This window comes from Podarcis erhardii (assembly GCF_964252035.2).
Source record: "Podarcis erhardii genome assembly, chromosome: 1".
Classification (NCBI taxonomy): Eukaryota; Metazoa; Chordata; class Lepidosauria; order Squamata; family Lacertidae; genus Podarcis; species Podarcis erhardii.
Window position 1 is genome coordinate 70,642,770 of NC_138497.1, and position 17,723 is coordinate 70,660,492.

At 40.6% G+C, this 17,723-nt stretch overlaps 1 protein-coding gene across 5 annotated transcripts in view; it reads left to right on the forward strand.

The window, feature by feature from the left end:
* Positions 1–17,723, forward strand: part of DENND2B (DENN domain containing 2B) — a 142,230-nt gene that overhangs the window by 103,271 nt on the left and 21,236 nt on the right. For all 5 annotated transcript variants that reach the window (XM_081840386.1, XM_081840385.1, XM_081840388.1 and 2 more), the window contains 8 exons: positions 1,154–1,250; positions 2,514–2,558; positions 4,810–4,994; positions 6,431–6,540; positions 8,237–8,306; positions 14,464–14,541; positions 16,351–16,491; positions 17,570–17,718. In XM_081840386.1, coding sequence (XP_081696512.1) covers positions 1,154–1,250; positions 2,514–2,558; positions 4,810–4,994; positions 6,431–6,540; positions 8,237–8,306; positions 14,464–14,541; positions 16,351–16,491; positions 17,570–17,718 — 875 coding nt within the window. The remainder of the gene's footprint in view (positions 1–1,153; positions 1,251–2,513; positions 2,559–4,809; positions 4,995–6,430; positions 6,541–8,236; positions 8,307–14,463; positions 14,542–16,350; positions 16,492–17,569; positions 17,719–17,723) is intronic.

The following is a 17,723-nucleotide window of genomic DNA, read 5'->3' on the forward strand; positions in this document are numbered from 1 at the left end:
TCTCTATCATCTATCTATCTATCTATCTATCTATCTATCAATCAATCATCTATCTATCATCTATCTATCATCTATCTATCATCTATCTATCTATCATCTATCTATCTATCATCTATCGTTCCTTCCCTTCCCTTCTCTTCTCTTCCCTTCCCTTCCCTTCCCTTCTCTGTCTATCATCTATCTAATCTATCATCTATCTCTATGCTCAACAATTCATATGGGAATACCTGGGTTGTGGGGGGGTGGGAAAATCCCTGAGTTGTTTTTTTTTGTGTTGCAGCAACCAACTTCAGACTGAAAGGTAAAAGCACTAAAACAGGCATTGCTTACACATGTGGTGTAAAGCACATGTATATCCATGTAACACCTGCCGTGGCCATGTGGCCTTCTAGCTCTCAATAAAGGGAAAACAACTGCATGAAATATCCACAAAGACATCTGAGCCGCAAGTTATGTTGTTGGCACAGTGGGTGTCTGCCTTCACCACTCCATTTCTGGAAGAGATTTTTTAGGTGCATGTGTGAAAAGGGGCAATTACACGCTTTCCCTTAATCTCTGCAAACTGGTGCATTGCTCTGTTTTGCTTAAATTATAATGTGAGTAGCAGTTGACCTGCTGCTATTTATAATCCATGGTTTGTGCCTAAAGTTTTTTGTTTTTGTTTGTCATGGTGGTTCCCAAGGAAATCGCAACTGATCCAACATGGGTCCTATTGTTTATATCTGTGCAATTCAGATAGCTGCGTCATGGCAGATTTGAAACAAGCCTCAATTAAAGTTAAGCTCTTGCAACTTAGTAAAAAACTTACAAATCTAAGAAGGAGATGGAATAATTATCTGGTAGTATGAGCAGTTAGAATGAACAATAGCATATTTATTTATAATGAGAAATGTAGCATTTTCCTTATATGTTTAACTCTTTCCTGTGCAGTTGTGTTTAGTACATTCTTAACAGAACTTCCCCTCCCTCTCTTCTCCCTGTTCTGGGTTTCTCCCAAACCATTTGGAGCAGACTTGGAGAGGGCAGAGGGTTTGCTAACATATCCTGTGCATTGCATACTGCCCTCACTCACACACCTTTTTTTATTCTCCATCCTTATTAGAGCTCAAGTGCTGATTTGATGGAGGCTAATGGTTCTCCTCTTCTTTTACAGCTTGTACAAAGGATCAATTCTATCTATAGTGCCAAGAGAGGGAAAAAAAGATTGAAGAAGCTTTCAATGTCCAATATTGAAACAGCATCACTGAGAGGTATATCATGAAATCCGTTTTAGCACCCATCTTTCATTACAGAAGTCACTTTTACACTGATATACTGTATAATAAATAAACAGATAAAGCTGCATGGTCAGGTGCTTGTTCCTAAGCACAAACTAGGGAATTGCAGCCAATTAGGGGGTCCCTGGTATGCATCCTTCAGCATTTAGGAATGCCCATCTGCCTTTCACATTTCCACATTTAGTGCAAGAGATACTAGGGAAATGTGGCCATAGCTGCAACAAACCTGATTGCTATATAAAGTGTGAAACGGCTCTCAATGTTTCCTAGAAGGTGCCAGCTAATTTCTGCAGAACTGAAGTGCACAAATGTGCTCATGGTGAAGCCACATCGGCCACTGATTTATTCCTGTCAACTTGTTGCATATGCAACAATGTGAAAGTAAAACCAATTAATAAAACTGGATCCTGTGTGGATATTCTTTCCAAATGAATGTTTTTAACATTTGCTATGGTCTGCGCATCTCATGTGCATCTTTGTATGTGCATGTGATCATGTATGCCAGTGTGTGTGTGCCAGGGTAGCAGAAGTAATGAGAGTTCCTAATGGTCCTGCCCTATGAGACGTACCACTCCAACACCAAGACATGAAAACATAGAGGGCTTAGGAAGTTGTCTTGTACTAAGTGAAGCCATTGGTCCACTCACTTTGACTGGCAGCAGCAGTCCAGGGTTTCAGACAGGATGCAATGTGGGAGACTGAACCTAGGACCTTCTGCATACAACGCAGATGCCGATCCGCTGACCTAAGGCCCTTCCTTTATATCTAGATCTGAACTTAGCCTTGCTACTGCTTGCTGCTGGCTCCCTGCCCTTGACACATAGCTGTTGGCCTGCTTAAGAGCAGCCACATGCTGTGAATTTGTCGCCAGCCTTGCTACCAGTATGCCCACTTACCCAAGTGGGCATTCATCACAGAATTAATTCATGTTATTCATACAAATTTCTGACTACTTAAGCTTTTAAAGTGTCCCCCTTGACTTCTCTGAGGTGTTACAATCTCTTTTCAGTAAAAAGAATTTGAATGGGAAAGTGTCAAACTAGTTTTCAAAATGCTTCCTCAAGCAGCCTGGAAATTACTTTTTTCTTAAAGATTTCCATAATCATGAAACACCGCTTGACCATGTATTTTCATTGCAGGACATAAGGACAGACATTTTCTTTATTATTATTTTGCTAACTTTAATAGCAAACCTGAAGTTTCCTTCTGAAAATAAAATCCTTCTCTCTCTTTCAGATGAAAATAGTGAGAGTGAGAGTGATTCAGATGACAGGTTTAAAGGTGAGAGGCTCAGCATTCCTTATCTTGTAGCTGCTTTACAATCCAATGAAATTAAATGGGAGACAAGGTGATAGAACTACATCTCCCCCTTACCACATCCAATTCATGCACGTGAGGGTGGTGATGGAGCAGCAGTGGCATGTGATCAGGGGTCAGCAAACCTTTTCAGCAGGGGGCCGGTCCATTGTCCCTCAGACCTTGGGGGGGGGACAGACTATATTTTGAAAAAAGAAAAAAAAATGAACGAATTCCTATGCCCCACAAATAACCCAGAGATGCATTTTAAATAAAAACACACATTCTACTCATGTAAAAACAGCAAGCAGGCCCCACAGATAACCCAGAAATGCATTTTAAATAAAAGGACACATTCTACTCATGTAAAAACATGCTGATTCCTGGACCGTCTGTGGGCTAGATTTAGAAGGTGATTGGGCCGGATCCAGCCCACCAGGCCTTAGTTTGCCTACCCATGCCGCTAGGTGCTGGCAGCACTTGGACGGGACAGGGTGGCAGCAAGGTCAGGGAATGGCAGCAGCATTCTATAGGTGCATCCTGGCTGCTATTGCCCTAGTGCTCCTGTCGCTGCTGGCTGAGCATCATCACAAACGATGCTGCTGGTCTCTGAGGGTCCCCTGAGCCTAAGAATAGGCCTTTGGAGAGGTACAGTAGGGGTGCAGTAAGGAAGAAGCAGGGAAGCCGTTTCATTGTCTTTAGGATGTTTGCATTTCACTAAAGTAATTATTCTCATGCAAGGCCTTGTATCAAGGATTGGTAACCCCCAGCCTTCCATGATAGTCTTGTACTCCAACTCCTGTCATTCCTGACCATTGGCCATGCTAACTGAAGATGATAGGAGTTAGAGCCCAACGGCATCTGTAGGGCCACGGGTTTCCCAATCCCTGCATTTAGCCAATAAGAATATAATAAGTGGTGGTCATTGTGATGGACAGTTGTAACACTACGTTTCCTAAATGCTTAAAGCACTTTGTAGATATGTTATATCAGTAATCATTATCTATAGCAAGCCTATATAATATGCCAGTACTGTCATCACCCTATTATAGATTGGCGGCAGTAGGCATTTAAGGTGAAAGCTACCCAATACAGTACTTCCCAGCTTGGAGCACCTGCTCAGAACCAGCATTTTCTGCAGTTTATCTTCTTTTTACAGTTTTTTGAGCATGGAGCAAATTAATTAAGATGCACTAAATGCAAAGCTTCATATAAAGGAATGGGTTTTTTAAAAAATAAGAAGAAATATGGTGGATATGACTATCACTTAAAAATCCTTTAAAGACAGTAATAATAATGATGATGAAATGATTGTGAAATTGCTGGGCACAGTTTCTCTTCTCCTTAGCCGTCTTTGCTGCTTTTGCTTTCTAGCAGTCTGGAGCATCTCAGTCTTTGTCTGGCCAGTAAATCTGTTTTTATGGACTTATTTCCCAGCTAGTGCCAGAATCTGCTTTTATTCCAGTGAATTTCCTGGCTTTAGGTTGATACAGATTACTGTGGTAATCTGAGGCGCAGCAGAAACGGATGGGTGAAACTGCAGCTTGTTGCTGCTCCTTCTGTGGGGCCTTAAAATTAGTATTATATATTTGTTATTGTATTTTTTCCAAAAGGCAATGCTCTTATATTACCGGGGGGGGGGGGGCATTCACTCCAAGAGGAGCTTCCTTTTTTCTGCTTTTTAAAAAACAATGCTATCATCAGTCTAGTCCCTGATCTAGATTGGGAGCACAGTACAGGGGGCAAAGGGTTAAATCTCTCCCTAATGCACACCCTCATTCAAATCAGCCCCCCTCCCCATATCTACATGGGGGGAGAAAAGAGAAGGGAAAGTTTTGTTGTGCAAGCAGAAGTCCTTGTGTAGGGCTTCTGCTGCCAGAAATCCTTAGTTGAATCCCACCCAGAGGACTTTATCACATCAAGGTTGAAACATGTTTGGCAACACAGACCTGATTCTAAAGTGATGTGAGAAGCTATTTTATGTTTGTTAATAAAGTATAGGGATCCTTACGGTTTACAGCCTGTTGCATTTGATGCTATGCAGTCAGCTGACTTCGTAAAGCTTGAGTAGGTTGTATTCCTCAAGTTTCGTTTCAAGAACTTTTATCGCTTCTTTATTTGAAAAGGCTTTCATTTATGTAGGAAATAAAGACATGCAGAATTAAAAGTGAACGTGCTTGGGCTTAGCATCTCAGAAGCTGCCAAGTAATACTTCTTGCTTCTTTTCTAATATTAGCTCACACCCAGCGCCTTGTCCACATCCAGTCAATGCTGAAGAGAGCTCCTAGTTACCGGACTTTGGAACTGGAGCTGATTGAATGGCAGGAACGTGAATTGTTTGAGTATTTTGTGGTAGTTTCTCTGAAGAAGAAGCCCTCTAAAAATACTTACCTCCCTGAAGTCACATATCAGTTTCCAAAGGTAAAACAACAACTTTATTGGATTGCCGTCATTATTGTTATTGTAGCTGTTGTAGCATATATGGGACAGTGTTAGGCACATGCATAACTTAAAAATAGACACATGTCCAATTTTAAGAAATATTACTATAGATGGGTGGATATTATTTTATATTTCACATTAAATTTATATAGTCATCCATCAATAAATATTCTCTAGGTGGTTTACAAACAAAATTTAAAATGATGCCAGTTTTTATTGCCCTTGTTTATGTTGTGGATGTTTTGATGAGACTTTTTATTGGAATGCTACCACTGCTGTGTTATTTTATTTTTTTCTAAACTGCTGTGAGGTCATATTTTCAAACAAAGGGCAGCCTAGAAATGATTTTAAGTAAGTAGGTAGGTAAGTAAGTAAGTAAGTAAGTAAGTGAGTAAGTGAGTAAGTGAGTAAATAGGGTGGCTGCATTCATACAGTGTGGCAAACTATAGTAAATGGTTTTTCTATGAACATGGGAGATCGCTTCACTCCTCTCTTAGCACAAGCTGAAACAACGAATTGCAATCCCTGGCTCAATGGTATGGGAGAATGTAACACACTGTAGATGGTACAGATGTGTTCATGGTGATGGTATTACAGCTAGATCTAGGGAAGAAGGAATTGCCACAGTTCCTTTCTATTCTGTAGAAATCGTTCTGCCCTCAGGATAGGATTTTGGGAGGGTGTGGAGCACCATGGTAGGGAGGCAGCAGCGTGGAACTCCTTTGCGGTAGGCATCACTTTCACTTGTCCTTTCATTGGATACAACCCACTGACTTTTTTTCAAAATTGGCCTATTGAAATGAATAGCCTTGATAAACTTAGGTTTATTAATATCACTGGGTTTACTCTAAGTTAGTTGAATACGACCCATAAAATCAGTCTTCTCAGTGTTTGTAGTTTTCTTTGCCTAGAGTCAAGATGTCATAAGGCTAATGGAATCAGGCAAAGGCAATAATGGAACAGCAGCAACAAAAGCAGGATCCTGCGTGGGTTTCTATGATTGTGTGGAGGAGAAAGATATCCATGAGGCTCTGATATCAATAATAATAATACCCAGCTTATCTATTTTGTCATTTGTCTTCTCTTGAACCAAAAAGGCAGTAGTTTAAATTCAAAAGGCACATTTTTGCCTTTCTGCGCATGTTTCTGTACTAAGTAATATATATATGGCTTTGGGGGATAAAATATAGTTTTCTCATTTAGTTACTTGGTTGAGTCACAGTTCAATCCTTAACCATGTCTACTTAGAAGTAAGCCCTATTGGGTTCAATGGGGCTTTTTCTCCCAGGTAAGTAGGGTTTAGGATTCCATCCTTAAGAGATGTTTGTAAAAGGATAGCTATTCCCTGTATTGATTTAAAAAGCCTGATTTGAGTCTGTTCTAGACTCTGCTGATGTTGATTTATTCAACCACAGCTAGAAAGACCCACAAAGCAAGTTCGCGAAGCAGAAGAACGTCTCAAGGCCATCCCACAGTTCTGCTTCCCAGATGCCAAGGACTGGAACCCAGTGTCAGAATACAACAGGTAAACTATCCTGCTGATAGTTACAAGACTGGATTCATGGATTGACAAAACACACATAAATCTGTGCCCTTTGCTTGTTGCTGAATGTAGATGACATTTTTTTCTCCTTTGGAACTCTAGTTATGTTCTGCGGGTGCACCACACCTAGTTCTTGCCTCTTTTTGCTGCTCCTGCTAACGCCCTTTGCACAGCATTGAAGAAGATAATCAGTGAAATTGCTCATAGCAGTTTGATTACTGGCCTTTCTGGGCTCCCTGGGCTTAGAGAAGGGAGAGCTCACTTCTGATTATCACAAAAGCCCTGTTTAGGTTTTCTGTTACCAAGTAGAGCAGGGGTGGCTAACCCATAGCTCAGGGGGTGTTATCTGGCTACTCAATCTCTCTCTCTTTCTCTCTTTCTCTCCCTCTCTCCACCCTAATACCCAATGAGTTTAGCAATGGCACCAAAAAGAGAAAAACGATCAAGCGGACATAGCACTGGGTTGGGCACAGCCTTGCACTCTAATGGAGATGCAAATTGCCACGCTCCAACACATCAAATGGATAATTTTGTGAACAGAGGGCTATAACTTACGGCCTTGGAGTGCTGCATAACAACTTCCTAGGAGGAAGGGCATGGTAGGCCTTGGAAAAGAAGGGCTGCCATGACAGAGAAGGGGAAGCGAATGGCCTCCAGCTACCCTGCACCCTGCTGTGGCTGCTCCCACTACCACTGCTGATGTCTGGGCAATGAGTGGTGGCAGGTAGGGATGGGTGGCTAGAGGGATAGAGCTTTCTGCTCCCTTCTCCCTGGTGCTATTACCACTGGCCAGACAAGTAACAACAGAAAGCGGGGAGGTGGCAGAGAGGAGGGAGCAGTTTCACAGTATGTGTTTTGGGGGAGGGATGGTGGAGAGGAAAGCCAGGGTTCCTTCTCCTTCTTCAGATCAGATTTTAATTTGAGCCGGAGTAGAGTTTGGGCCTTTTAAAGCTTGCCTCTCCTTTGAGGTGAGCTTTTGCAAGCTCCCAAAGACATTCTCTAAGCCTGGCTTGAGGGAGCTTTGCAACCATCTCTTGTTAAGTTTTGTATAGTTCTGATAGCAGTCAAGAACAAGAGATGTCAGTCTTTGGGGAGATTTTTCTGCTCACCTCAAAGTCTCCATACTTAAAGAAATAGCTCTCAGCCTAACCTACCAAACAAGCTTGTGAGGATAAAATGGGATGGAGGGAACTATGTATGCTGACATGAAGTCCTTGGAGGAAAAGTGGGATATGAATGAAATAAATGGAAAGGGAGGCTCCAGCTTGAAATAGCTGAATTGGAATTCATTGCTTAATTTGAATATATTCCATTTGGACTTAATTGGATCGGTGTGTTTCTTTCCTCCTACAGCATAAGCTACTGCATAAACCATATGCTAGCTGACCACTGTAAGTGGAGTACTCTGTCTTACAACTGTGAGGCAAAAGAAACCAACCAATTTCACAATAGAATATCTGGTTCTCCATTGCTTCTTGTGTTATGTAATCATTTACACATGGATAGAATGAGTACAAATCCTTAGGTTAGTCACAAAGCCTCACCAAGACTATGAGATAAAACCACAAGATTTATCTGTCTGGAAGATATCTCAAAACATGTCAAAATATTAATCGAAAGGAATCTTAACACCTGCTTTTTGGCAGCACAATAACATCTGTGGTAATCTTTGTTACAGTGAAACATTCTCTTTTATGCTGACGGGAGAAGATGGCAGCAGAAGGTTTGGTTACTGCAGAAGATTACTAGTAAGTACATCAACTTTTTTCAACGTACACTATGCTAAGAATGTGACATATTATGAGAGCTGAATGTGTCACTTTTGGGGCTGCAGACAAATGCAAGAAGAAAATTAATCTCTTGTGGTCTTAAGGGAAATACAGCTTTTTCTACAGAAAATCAAATCAAATCCATATTCATATTCCAGGGAATCTAGGAGTTCCTGTATTTTACATGTTTCAGTGTTTATGGCAGGGAATTCCATTTTTTAAAACCAAGCCCACTCTCAATTGTTTATTCTACTTGGAAAATTCATACCTACCTACTCCCAAATTGGGCATTTCCAGAGAAGAGCTTACTAGAAGTAAAACAGGATGTATCTGATAGAAATGTTACCTATTATGAAGAGGATACAGAGCTACTGGCACTCATGACAGTTGATTCTTTCCCCATGGTGATCCCATGAGTACATTTGGACTAGAAGTAGTAGCTAGTATTAGCAGCATAGTGCATACTGGACTACAGATGCCTAGCACACCAGCAAACTAATGTACAGGTCACTAGAACTGCTAAAGGGTTTATGCACACTTACCTATTGCCTCACTCTTTCCAGGCACTGGTCCGCACTTAAATGTTCCCTCTCCAAGTGTTTTTTTGTTTTTGTTTTGCCCCAGAGCTTTCCCTGGGAAAAACTGCTTTTTAATGCTCAGTTGCAGCAAATGTCATTTCAATGTCAATTAAGGGTTTCTGTGGATTGCTGTTTGTTCCGATTGAAGTTTAAAGAGCAGATTTTTCTGGGGGAAGCTCTGGAGAGAGAGAAAAGGGAACATAGAAACAGAGATTTAAAGCACAGGCTGTCCCTGGAAGGAGCGGAGGAAAGCTAAGTGTGGATAAGCCCAAAGCTAACATTGGGGAACTTCTTTTTCTACCTACATTTTATTGCTTCCTATCCCACTTAATGAGAATGTGTTGCAATGCCAAACAGAGGCCAGTAAGCTGCATTTTCTCGTGCTCTGCCCATCTTCCCTTGTGTAGACATTACGTTATTGGGAAACTGGGTTGAAGTCATTCTTTGATTTCCACTCAGGGCCAATTTAGATGTGGTGGTAGATGATCTATGTGCTTAAACACAGGTCTGCCCACAGACACACACAAATGGGTTGTGCAGGCTCTAGTTTTAACAGCAAGAAGATGCATACAGGAAAGGAGTGCTGAACACCCCTGTCCTTGGTTGTCACTTACCTTTCTGCATCCCATCTCCCAACCACCTTTCTAGCAGTTAAGGATGCTTCTACTATTAGAGTTTCACTAGGGAGTAAAACACATGTGGGAATAAGATGTAGGGTAGTAATATAGAAGCAAGGGAAGATACAGTACCCCTCATCTGTAGTCTCCTTTTGCACTCACTCCCCTCTTTGATGATCAGGGCAGAACCATGATTAGGCACCTAGTATTTCTGCTATCATGTCTCCTCAGGCTATTGCTAGCAGTAGTAATATCTCTGGCAGTCTCTGGCATGTACAGTATAGGGAGGCAATCCATGCATGAGAATATGTTCCTGAATGTGGATTACACCTTGCTGAATTGAGGATGATCAAATGCAACCATTCATATAATGAAAGCCTCTGCCCACTTTATGTTTTCTCCACAAGATTGATGCTCATGACAGAAACAGCATATATTTTTGAAATAGTTTAATAGATGTGGCAAGTTGTCTTACTTGGGGAGTTTTTTAATTGCAGGGACACAAATCAGGGAGCCAATATGGCAATTCCCCTATCTGTGAGACAATGATAGTAAATAATCAACAACAACAGAATATTAGGAATAATAGGAGGCATGTGACCAGAAATAGGAAAAATATGATATATGACAACCAAAGGTCAACATCACCGTTGACCGCTTACACTGTGCTGACACTGCAACACTGACCTTGGCTTTGGTTCAAACATGTACAGTGGTACCTCAGATACCTTGGTACACAAAAAACTTGGAACCCAAACACTGCAAACCCAGAAGACTCTGGTTTGCGAACTTTTTTCGGAAGCCGAATTTGCTCTGTTTTGAGTGTTTATTTATTGATTTGAGTGCCACACTTCCGATTTGAGTGCTACACTTCTGTTTTGAGTGTTACACTGAGGTCTGTCTGTTTTTGCTATTTATTTTGCGTTTTTGTTTTTGCGGCTTTTTGTTTTTGTGACTGTGTGGAACCCAGTTCAGCTACTGATTGATTGATTGTGTGACTCCAGTACACTTTCATTTTATTGCTTTCATTTTATGGATCAATGGTCTTGTTGGATAGTAAAATTAATGTTAAATTGCTGTTTTAGGGTTTGTTTTTAAAAGTCTGGAATGGATTAATCCATTTTTGCATTACTTTCTATGGGAAAGTGCGCCTTGGTTTTGGGACGCTTTGGTTTTGAAACAGACTTCCGGAATGGATTAAGTTTGAGAGCCAAGGTACCACTGTAATTTGTAAGGGAGCAGCACATTAAGATGGAACCTTGTTTTGGAAAAGCAGATACTCCCACTTCTGAAGGGACTACCTGCTGTTAGATTTTTCTTTTCTTTTTTAGAAAGCTTAACTTTTCAGCAGCAGGTGCTGCTAATGGCCTGGGTTGGATGGTGGAGAGGAAGATACCAAAGAATATTCCTGGCAGGATAGCTGGTACTTCTGTTTGATTGCTTTGTGGATGGAAAAGGGTTGGGTGTGCAAAACTGCAGACCTTGTAAATCATCTGCATAGCACATGCAACACAACCCTGACTTACAGAACACAGACTTTACTGTTCAGAAAAACCTATTCAAAAGCTGTAATCTAAAGTAATGTTGATAGTGTGGGACAGGATCTCCTGGCACTGTCAGATGCTGCTTCCAGTCCAGTTTTGGCTTAAATGTTTTGATTGTTTCATTTTCAAAACAATAAAGTTGGACAAGTACAGTTGTCAGGCTTCCACGACTATTAATATGTACAGTATGTTCACATTACATTGCTACATCCACAGTTTCTTTCACTTAAATAAGCATTATATTATAAGTGCATTTTGATCACTGGCATTAATGTCTTCCATAAACTGAAGTTTGAATTCTAGATGTCACCCTTTGGGATTATTAGAAATTACATTCAAATGCCCTTATATGTGGCTAAATCTGAAACTCTTTTATCAGAATTCCTATGTTGATATTCAAAAGAAGTGGGAAATAATTCACTGATGCTTGAAAATTGAAAACAGTGGCAAACACCACCTAAGAGCTATTCCTAAGTGTTTTGAGGCCCAAATAAGCCTTTTGTTCTCTTTTCAGAGTTCTGTATTATAGATGTGTATGCTAGGCTGACAACCTTTAGTCTTCTTGAATACTTGGGGAGATTTGTTTTTTAAGACTGCCTTCAGACTCACAAGTCTGCAGTGAGGTTGCGGTTCACAGGGACATGAAACTGGCTTTGATGATAGGTAATTTCTGATCTTTACAATTTTGCATAACAGCCCTTAGCACTGAGACAACCTGCTCCTGGGGCATTTAGTCAATGGTGGACCTTGGGGCCTCAAATTTCAGCGATGCCCTGTGTAACACCAAAAAATCGGAACTTTCCTCACTTCGCATCTTCCATTCTACATCATAGCTGCAGTGCCCCCAAGGCTCTGTGATGAGTGCAACCAAGCCAGTGGTGCTCCCCTAAATCCACCTCTGATTTACCCATTCATATAGACCAAAGTTGGGCAACCTGTGGCCCTCCCAGTATTGCTTGATTCCATCTTCAACTAATCAACACACACACACACACACACACACACACACACACACACAGTCTAATGGAAAATAAACAGGAATCTTTAACATTCGAGCTATTACTTAAAATTGCACGCTACAGTATATTAGAAAACAATTTCAAAATTCAATGATTTTTATTTCAAACGTGAATACTGCCACAAATGTAAAAAGCTTTGTACTAACACTGGGGCTTTTTTTCATAATTAGAGGTTTGAAGGAAATTGAAAGGTTATGCATGCGCACACCAGTGAAAGAGTTGATAGAAAGAAGTGTTCCAGCCACTTAAAAACTTTCCACCTCTGAGGGGCTCCATTTTTATTGCTGTGATCTGTTAGCACAAAGGAAGTCGCTGCTGCTGGTAAAAAGAAAAGGGAAATCTGAAATAAAGGACATGAAGCAAGAGAGGTTTGGAAAGTGAAGATGCCCAATGGTTTTTTTTTAAAACTTGGTGACACTGTAGCCTTTAAGGGTTATTAAAAAAGCAGCAAAAAACCCCAGGAGTAATATTTCACAAGGCCGGAGCTTTTGACTAAACTGTGAGCCGTTATTGTTCCTGCTATTATATATGACCCAGGAATGCAGTGTTTTTACTGGCAGCCAGCAAGACAGCTTTTAGCTGGTAGCTGTCCAGGACGCCTGGCATGGCTACAGCATTCCTGCAGATTTGACACAATGATTTTAACCCAAATCCCACATGCTAGATATAATCACTTGATGCTTTTAGAAGGCGTTTTTATACCTAATATGGACAAAGAAGGATTCTGCCTTTTCAGAAATGTGACGTCTGCTGAGCAGCAGGTTTTGATCCAGAAATAGACTCATCTGTGTTCACTTAACTTTACTGCATCTTCACGATTTTAACTGCAGAAGCACACGCACCTGCTGACCAGCCCAGTCATTCTCTGATTAGAACATTAATCTGCAGTTTCCTGTGACTTGTACGCAAACAGCTCAACAGCAAAGCGTTAACTGCAGAAAATATTTTGAAAACCTCATAAAAATAGGGTTAACAACCAGGATTTTTAAATGTTGCCATCTCCTTTGGTTCGATTGAAATGGAAGGAGCTAGCGTACCTTAGGTACACAGAACTGGCACTGCTGTTTTGTCCTTAATATGGAGCATGTGCTCACACCATCAGCACAACTGCAAATTAACTGCCTTTTAACACTCATAATGAAGGAATGTCTACATGATTATGGAGGGCACTGTCAAACCACCTAGGTCATGGCTAGTTTCCTGATTGCTTTCTATTTGCAAGGCACCCGATGGATGTAGTAAGCAAACTCATGTGGGAAGATTTGTGGTGGCCAAGGCCAGTCCTACTATTTGACAGAGTGAGGTGTAACCACCTCAGGCCCTAGGTACTGACAGCACTTTCTTCAACCATGAAGTTGTTACAGTAAGTGCCACACTTAAAAAAAATTTTTTTTTAATTAAAAGTTTTCTTGGTTTACAACAGTTACGTGCATTGTCTCTTTTTTCAGATTGTGAAGTCCTTTCTACAAGTCAGTTACATTTGATATGGGGCATTAGTATTGTATACAGCATAGGGTTGGGGAAGAAAGGGGGGGAGAGGTGTGATGAAACTTATGTTCCTTTATATAGTGTGCATGTGGGTTTTTTTGTCAGCATGAACTGGGTAGGTTCTCTTTCTATTCACTTATTACATTTCCTTGGTAGTGAGAGGGATTGGGGGTGGGCAGAGTGTGAAGTGCCACACTTTTTAACAACAACAAAAAGATATGCCGCTACTGCGTACCCTTGAGTACTCCCTGGAAAAAAGGCACTGGGTACTGGAATGGGAGCAGCAGCAACATTACTTGATTGTCTGTATACTGACACCTGCTCCAGCCAATCATTCATCTTTGTTGCCACATAGCCTTACCTTGGCCCCATAATCTAGTCTGAGGCCTTGGGTGCTGTGGAAAATGCTATCCTGTTGACAGGATTCAACTGCCAGTCAACTTGGCTTCAGTACATGGAATACGGCACCATCTTGTCCTTCATCTCAGGCAGCAAAATGTATTGGGCTGGCCCTAGTGGTCGCATTCTCAATGGTCCTCACCCCCAACTTTTCTCAGAAGTGATCTTGGTGGCTTCAGTTCATATACGATAGAAAAACGACATCAATGGCAGAAATTCTAAATGTGCTGGAGGTTTCTTTAAAATAAAACAAAACTTTGATTTGGTATGATGATGGGGAAGTGTGTCCATTGCACAGCAGTTTCCAGAATGGATAACTGTATCTTGAGGTTCCAGCCTTCGGGAAAATAAGGTGATTTCCTAACAGTTTGACCACTTTGGTGGTGAAAGGAAAGATTCATGTTTAGAATAGTGGCTAATGGTACAATCATATCAGTGGCTTAAAATGCAATTAAACCTGCTTTCTTTCTTTCTTTTACTATTGTTGTCAGCCAAGTGGAAAAGGTCCACGCTTACCTGAAGTATATTGTGTGATCAGCCGCCTGGGTTGCTTTGACTTATTTTCCAAGGTAAGCTGGAGGTTTTTTTAAGCACTGCTGTTGCATTAGCTGCTCACAGAAAACTTTCACACTTAATGAGTCAAGAAGAGGAATTTTTTGTTTGATTGGCGATAACAGTATTTTAGAATTACTGTGCTGGACAGTTCATCTCTGTTATTGACTTTATTAAAGAATGCTTTATTACTTCTGTGCCTGAAGTGCATCTCAATTTGAAAAACATCTGTGTCTGTCGGTATTGGCACTCTCCCTCTCAGTCCATTGTATTCTAAAGCCACTTTTGGCCAAGCTGTAATTCTTGGCACACTTATCTGAAATGATGAGCCAGTATAACACTAACCCAGTATCTGTTTATTGCCAAATACAGGGAATACCTCCAGAACCTCTTTTTTTTTAAAAAAAAATTGTGGTTGGATGTGCATCCAATGGATATCTAATCCTCATGGCCCACATGCCCCTGTATTCAGTCTGCATTAATCCCCCTGCACACCCAAAATACTGATGCCAGGCTTGATAATCTCCCAGTTCATATTATACCTCCTTTCCGCTTCCCATCCCCAAGGCCTGTTTCACCAAAAGTTGCTGAAACTTGGAAGTTCAGGATGCATATGCACCTGTAGATAAAAGATAACTTCATATCAAGATCATTGCATGGGTCAATTCTGTTAGGCTATGCTGTTTTCTGTCATCAAAGAAAGTTTAAAATGTGTTAATGGGAGTTATCTAAATAGCAGTGTCAAAGGCATGCAGAAGGCATTGCATTCATGCCCTGGTATCTCCAATAAAATAATCTCAGGAAGCAAGGCTAAAAAGGACTTCTGCTGCAGAGCAGCTGCCAGTAAGACAGTAGACAGTAGTGGTCTGACTACTGCAGCATTATACATCAACATCAAATTGCCTCAGAAATGGATCAGTTTTGCAAAAAAAGCTTCCCGTTTGCAGTTCAGCTATTAATGGAAACTGTAAATGACTTACCTGACTATTCTGGCTATTTAAATGCCAGAAGGTAAAGCTGGAACTTTTTGATAGAAGCCCAGCAAACTGGTTCTTCATTTATATTATCACAAGCATCATTCTCCTTTCTATAAGGGTTCTCAGATATAGAAAGCTTTCAAACTTTGATGATGGTTACTCAAAGGGAATTTGAACTCTCTTGTGCTGTTACTGTCTGCTCCTGAAAGACTATGGCTTAATGTGAATGTGCAAAGTGCTGGAGAGAAATTTGTGACTGCTTTTCTCCTCCTCTGGCCCTGCATTTTCACACTGGTTTTTTTTTTTTTGCCATGGTTCTGCTTAGTGTTGCACCTAAACCTGGGCACATGGTTTATTTCTGCCAGACAATGAACAAGTGGTAAGCCAAGGAACAAACATTGGCTACAGCTTATGACCCCTATGACCCCTATTGTCTCCCCACATTACTTGGTCCAGCTGCGCTGATTAGCTACAGTCCCTCTGTTTGACCATTATCTGTGTGGTGCTGCAAAGCAGCCAAGGTCCTGTAATTCCAGGTTATCTTTCAAGCATTGGTGTCATTGAGAGATTCCTTGTTTAGATGGAATGTTAGTGACAGTCCTTCTCAAAGAAGTACGTTTAGATCTAGTCGATACTCAACTGGAAGGCTTCAGTCCAAGAAATGACATTTCTGGAAAAAGAAAGTTGGATATTGCTTGTTTGTTATTTTTTTTAAAAAATAAATGGACAAAACACAAAATTTCTGATTTACTGGCATTTTGGTTGAGTAGAGTCAATATAGCATACATGTGTAAGTTGTCATTAAGGCACAGCTTCTCTTTTATTCTGCATTTGACTGTGATGGATCAGATACTGGATGAAGTTGAAAGGAGAAGAGGAATATCTGCTGCCCTGGTTTATCCATTTATGAGAAGTCTGATGGAGTCTCCTTTTCCTGCACCTGGAAAGACAATCAAAGTCAAGACTTTCCTGCCTGGAGCTGGAAATGAGGTAAAAGGAAACCTTAAACTTTCAAGTAAAACCCTAACACACATATTCATTCTCTCTCTCTCTCTCTCTCTCTCTCTCTCTCTCTCTCTCTCTGAAACAGTAAAATAGAGAGAAAGAAAGTAGAACCCAGAGAGCTATCACAGTTCTGGAAGTTACATGTATTGTGGATTTATTTTTTAAAATAAATTTCTTTTGGGAAGCTGCTTCATTAGGCAATTTACTTTGGTGTGTGTATGTGCGTAACTGCTTCAGGAATCTAATTTATATTTGTTTAACAGATTCTATGCTATAGGGCGTCTTGGTTTTATCTATGAAAATTATGACATCAGCAGGCTTTATCACAAGGTCAGCAAGCTAGCCATCAGAGTAGTCTCAAGGTGTTTTCGCTTGTTGACTAATCCCTAGTGGTTAAGTCAGGAAGCTACAAGTCACCACAGGCAAGGATTGAAAATTATAACCAACATGTTGCAACAGTTTAGTACTGTATATAGGTATGTCACAATTTTGTCTATATTTGGTCATTTAAAGGCTACATAGTTCAGCCTACAAATTAGTGTCATTGCACTTTTGTCATAGTCATGAAGCTAGCCAAGCAAGAGATAATTCCTGCATTCATAACATACTGTATGTGAGCTAATTATTTTTACGTTGTAGTGTATGAATGATGGAATGGTGTCAGTTTCACTCTGTGTACTTGGCTTTTTGTGCTTTTATATTGTAAACCACCCTGTGATCTTTGGATGAAGGACAGTACAGGGATCTAATAAGTAATAAAATAAATTATAATAAATAATAGTAAACCAATACCAACATCAGCTTCATGTCAAGCACACATTAGGCAAAATAAGCACTTTCTCCTTCTCTGCACATTGCGGAAAGTAACGTTTCCTGGGAAAAATACCATAAAAGGTGACATGAATTCTCAAGGCTACCAAACCGGGCAGACAATCCAAGAAATGTTTTCTTACTTTCAAATTCCACATAATAATTAACCAAAGTCAGGATGCAAGATTGGCATAATGTCCATATTATAATCAAGCCAGTTAGAACATGACTTGTGTTTGTGGAATGCATTCAGGTGATAGAACTCCGAAGGCCAATGGACTCTCGCCTGGAACATGTGGACTTTGAGTGTCTTTTCAAGTGTCTGAGTATACGACAAATCATCAGAATCTTTGCCTCCCTCCTGTTGGAACGTCGAGTGATCTTCATAGCAGATAAACTCAGGTAAG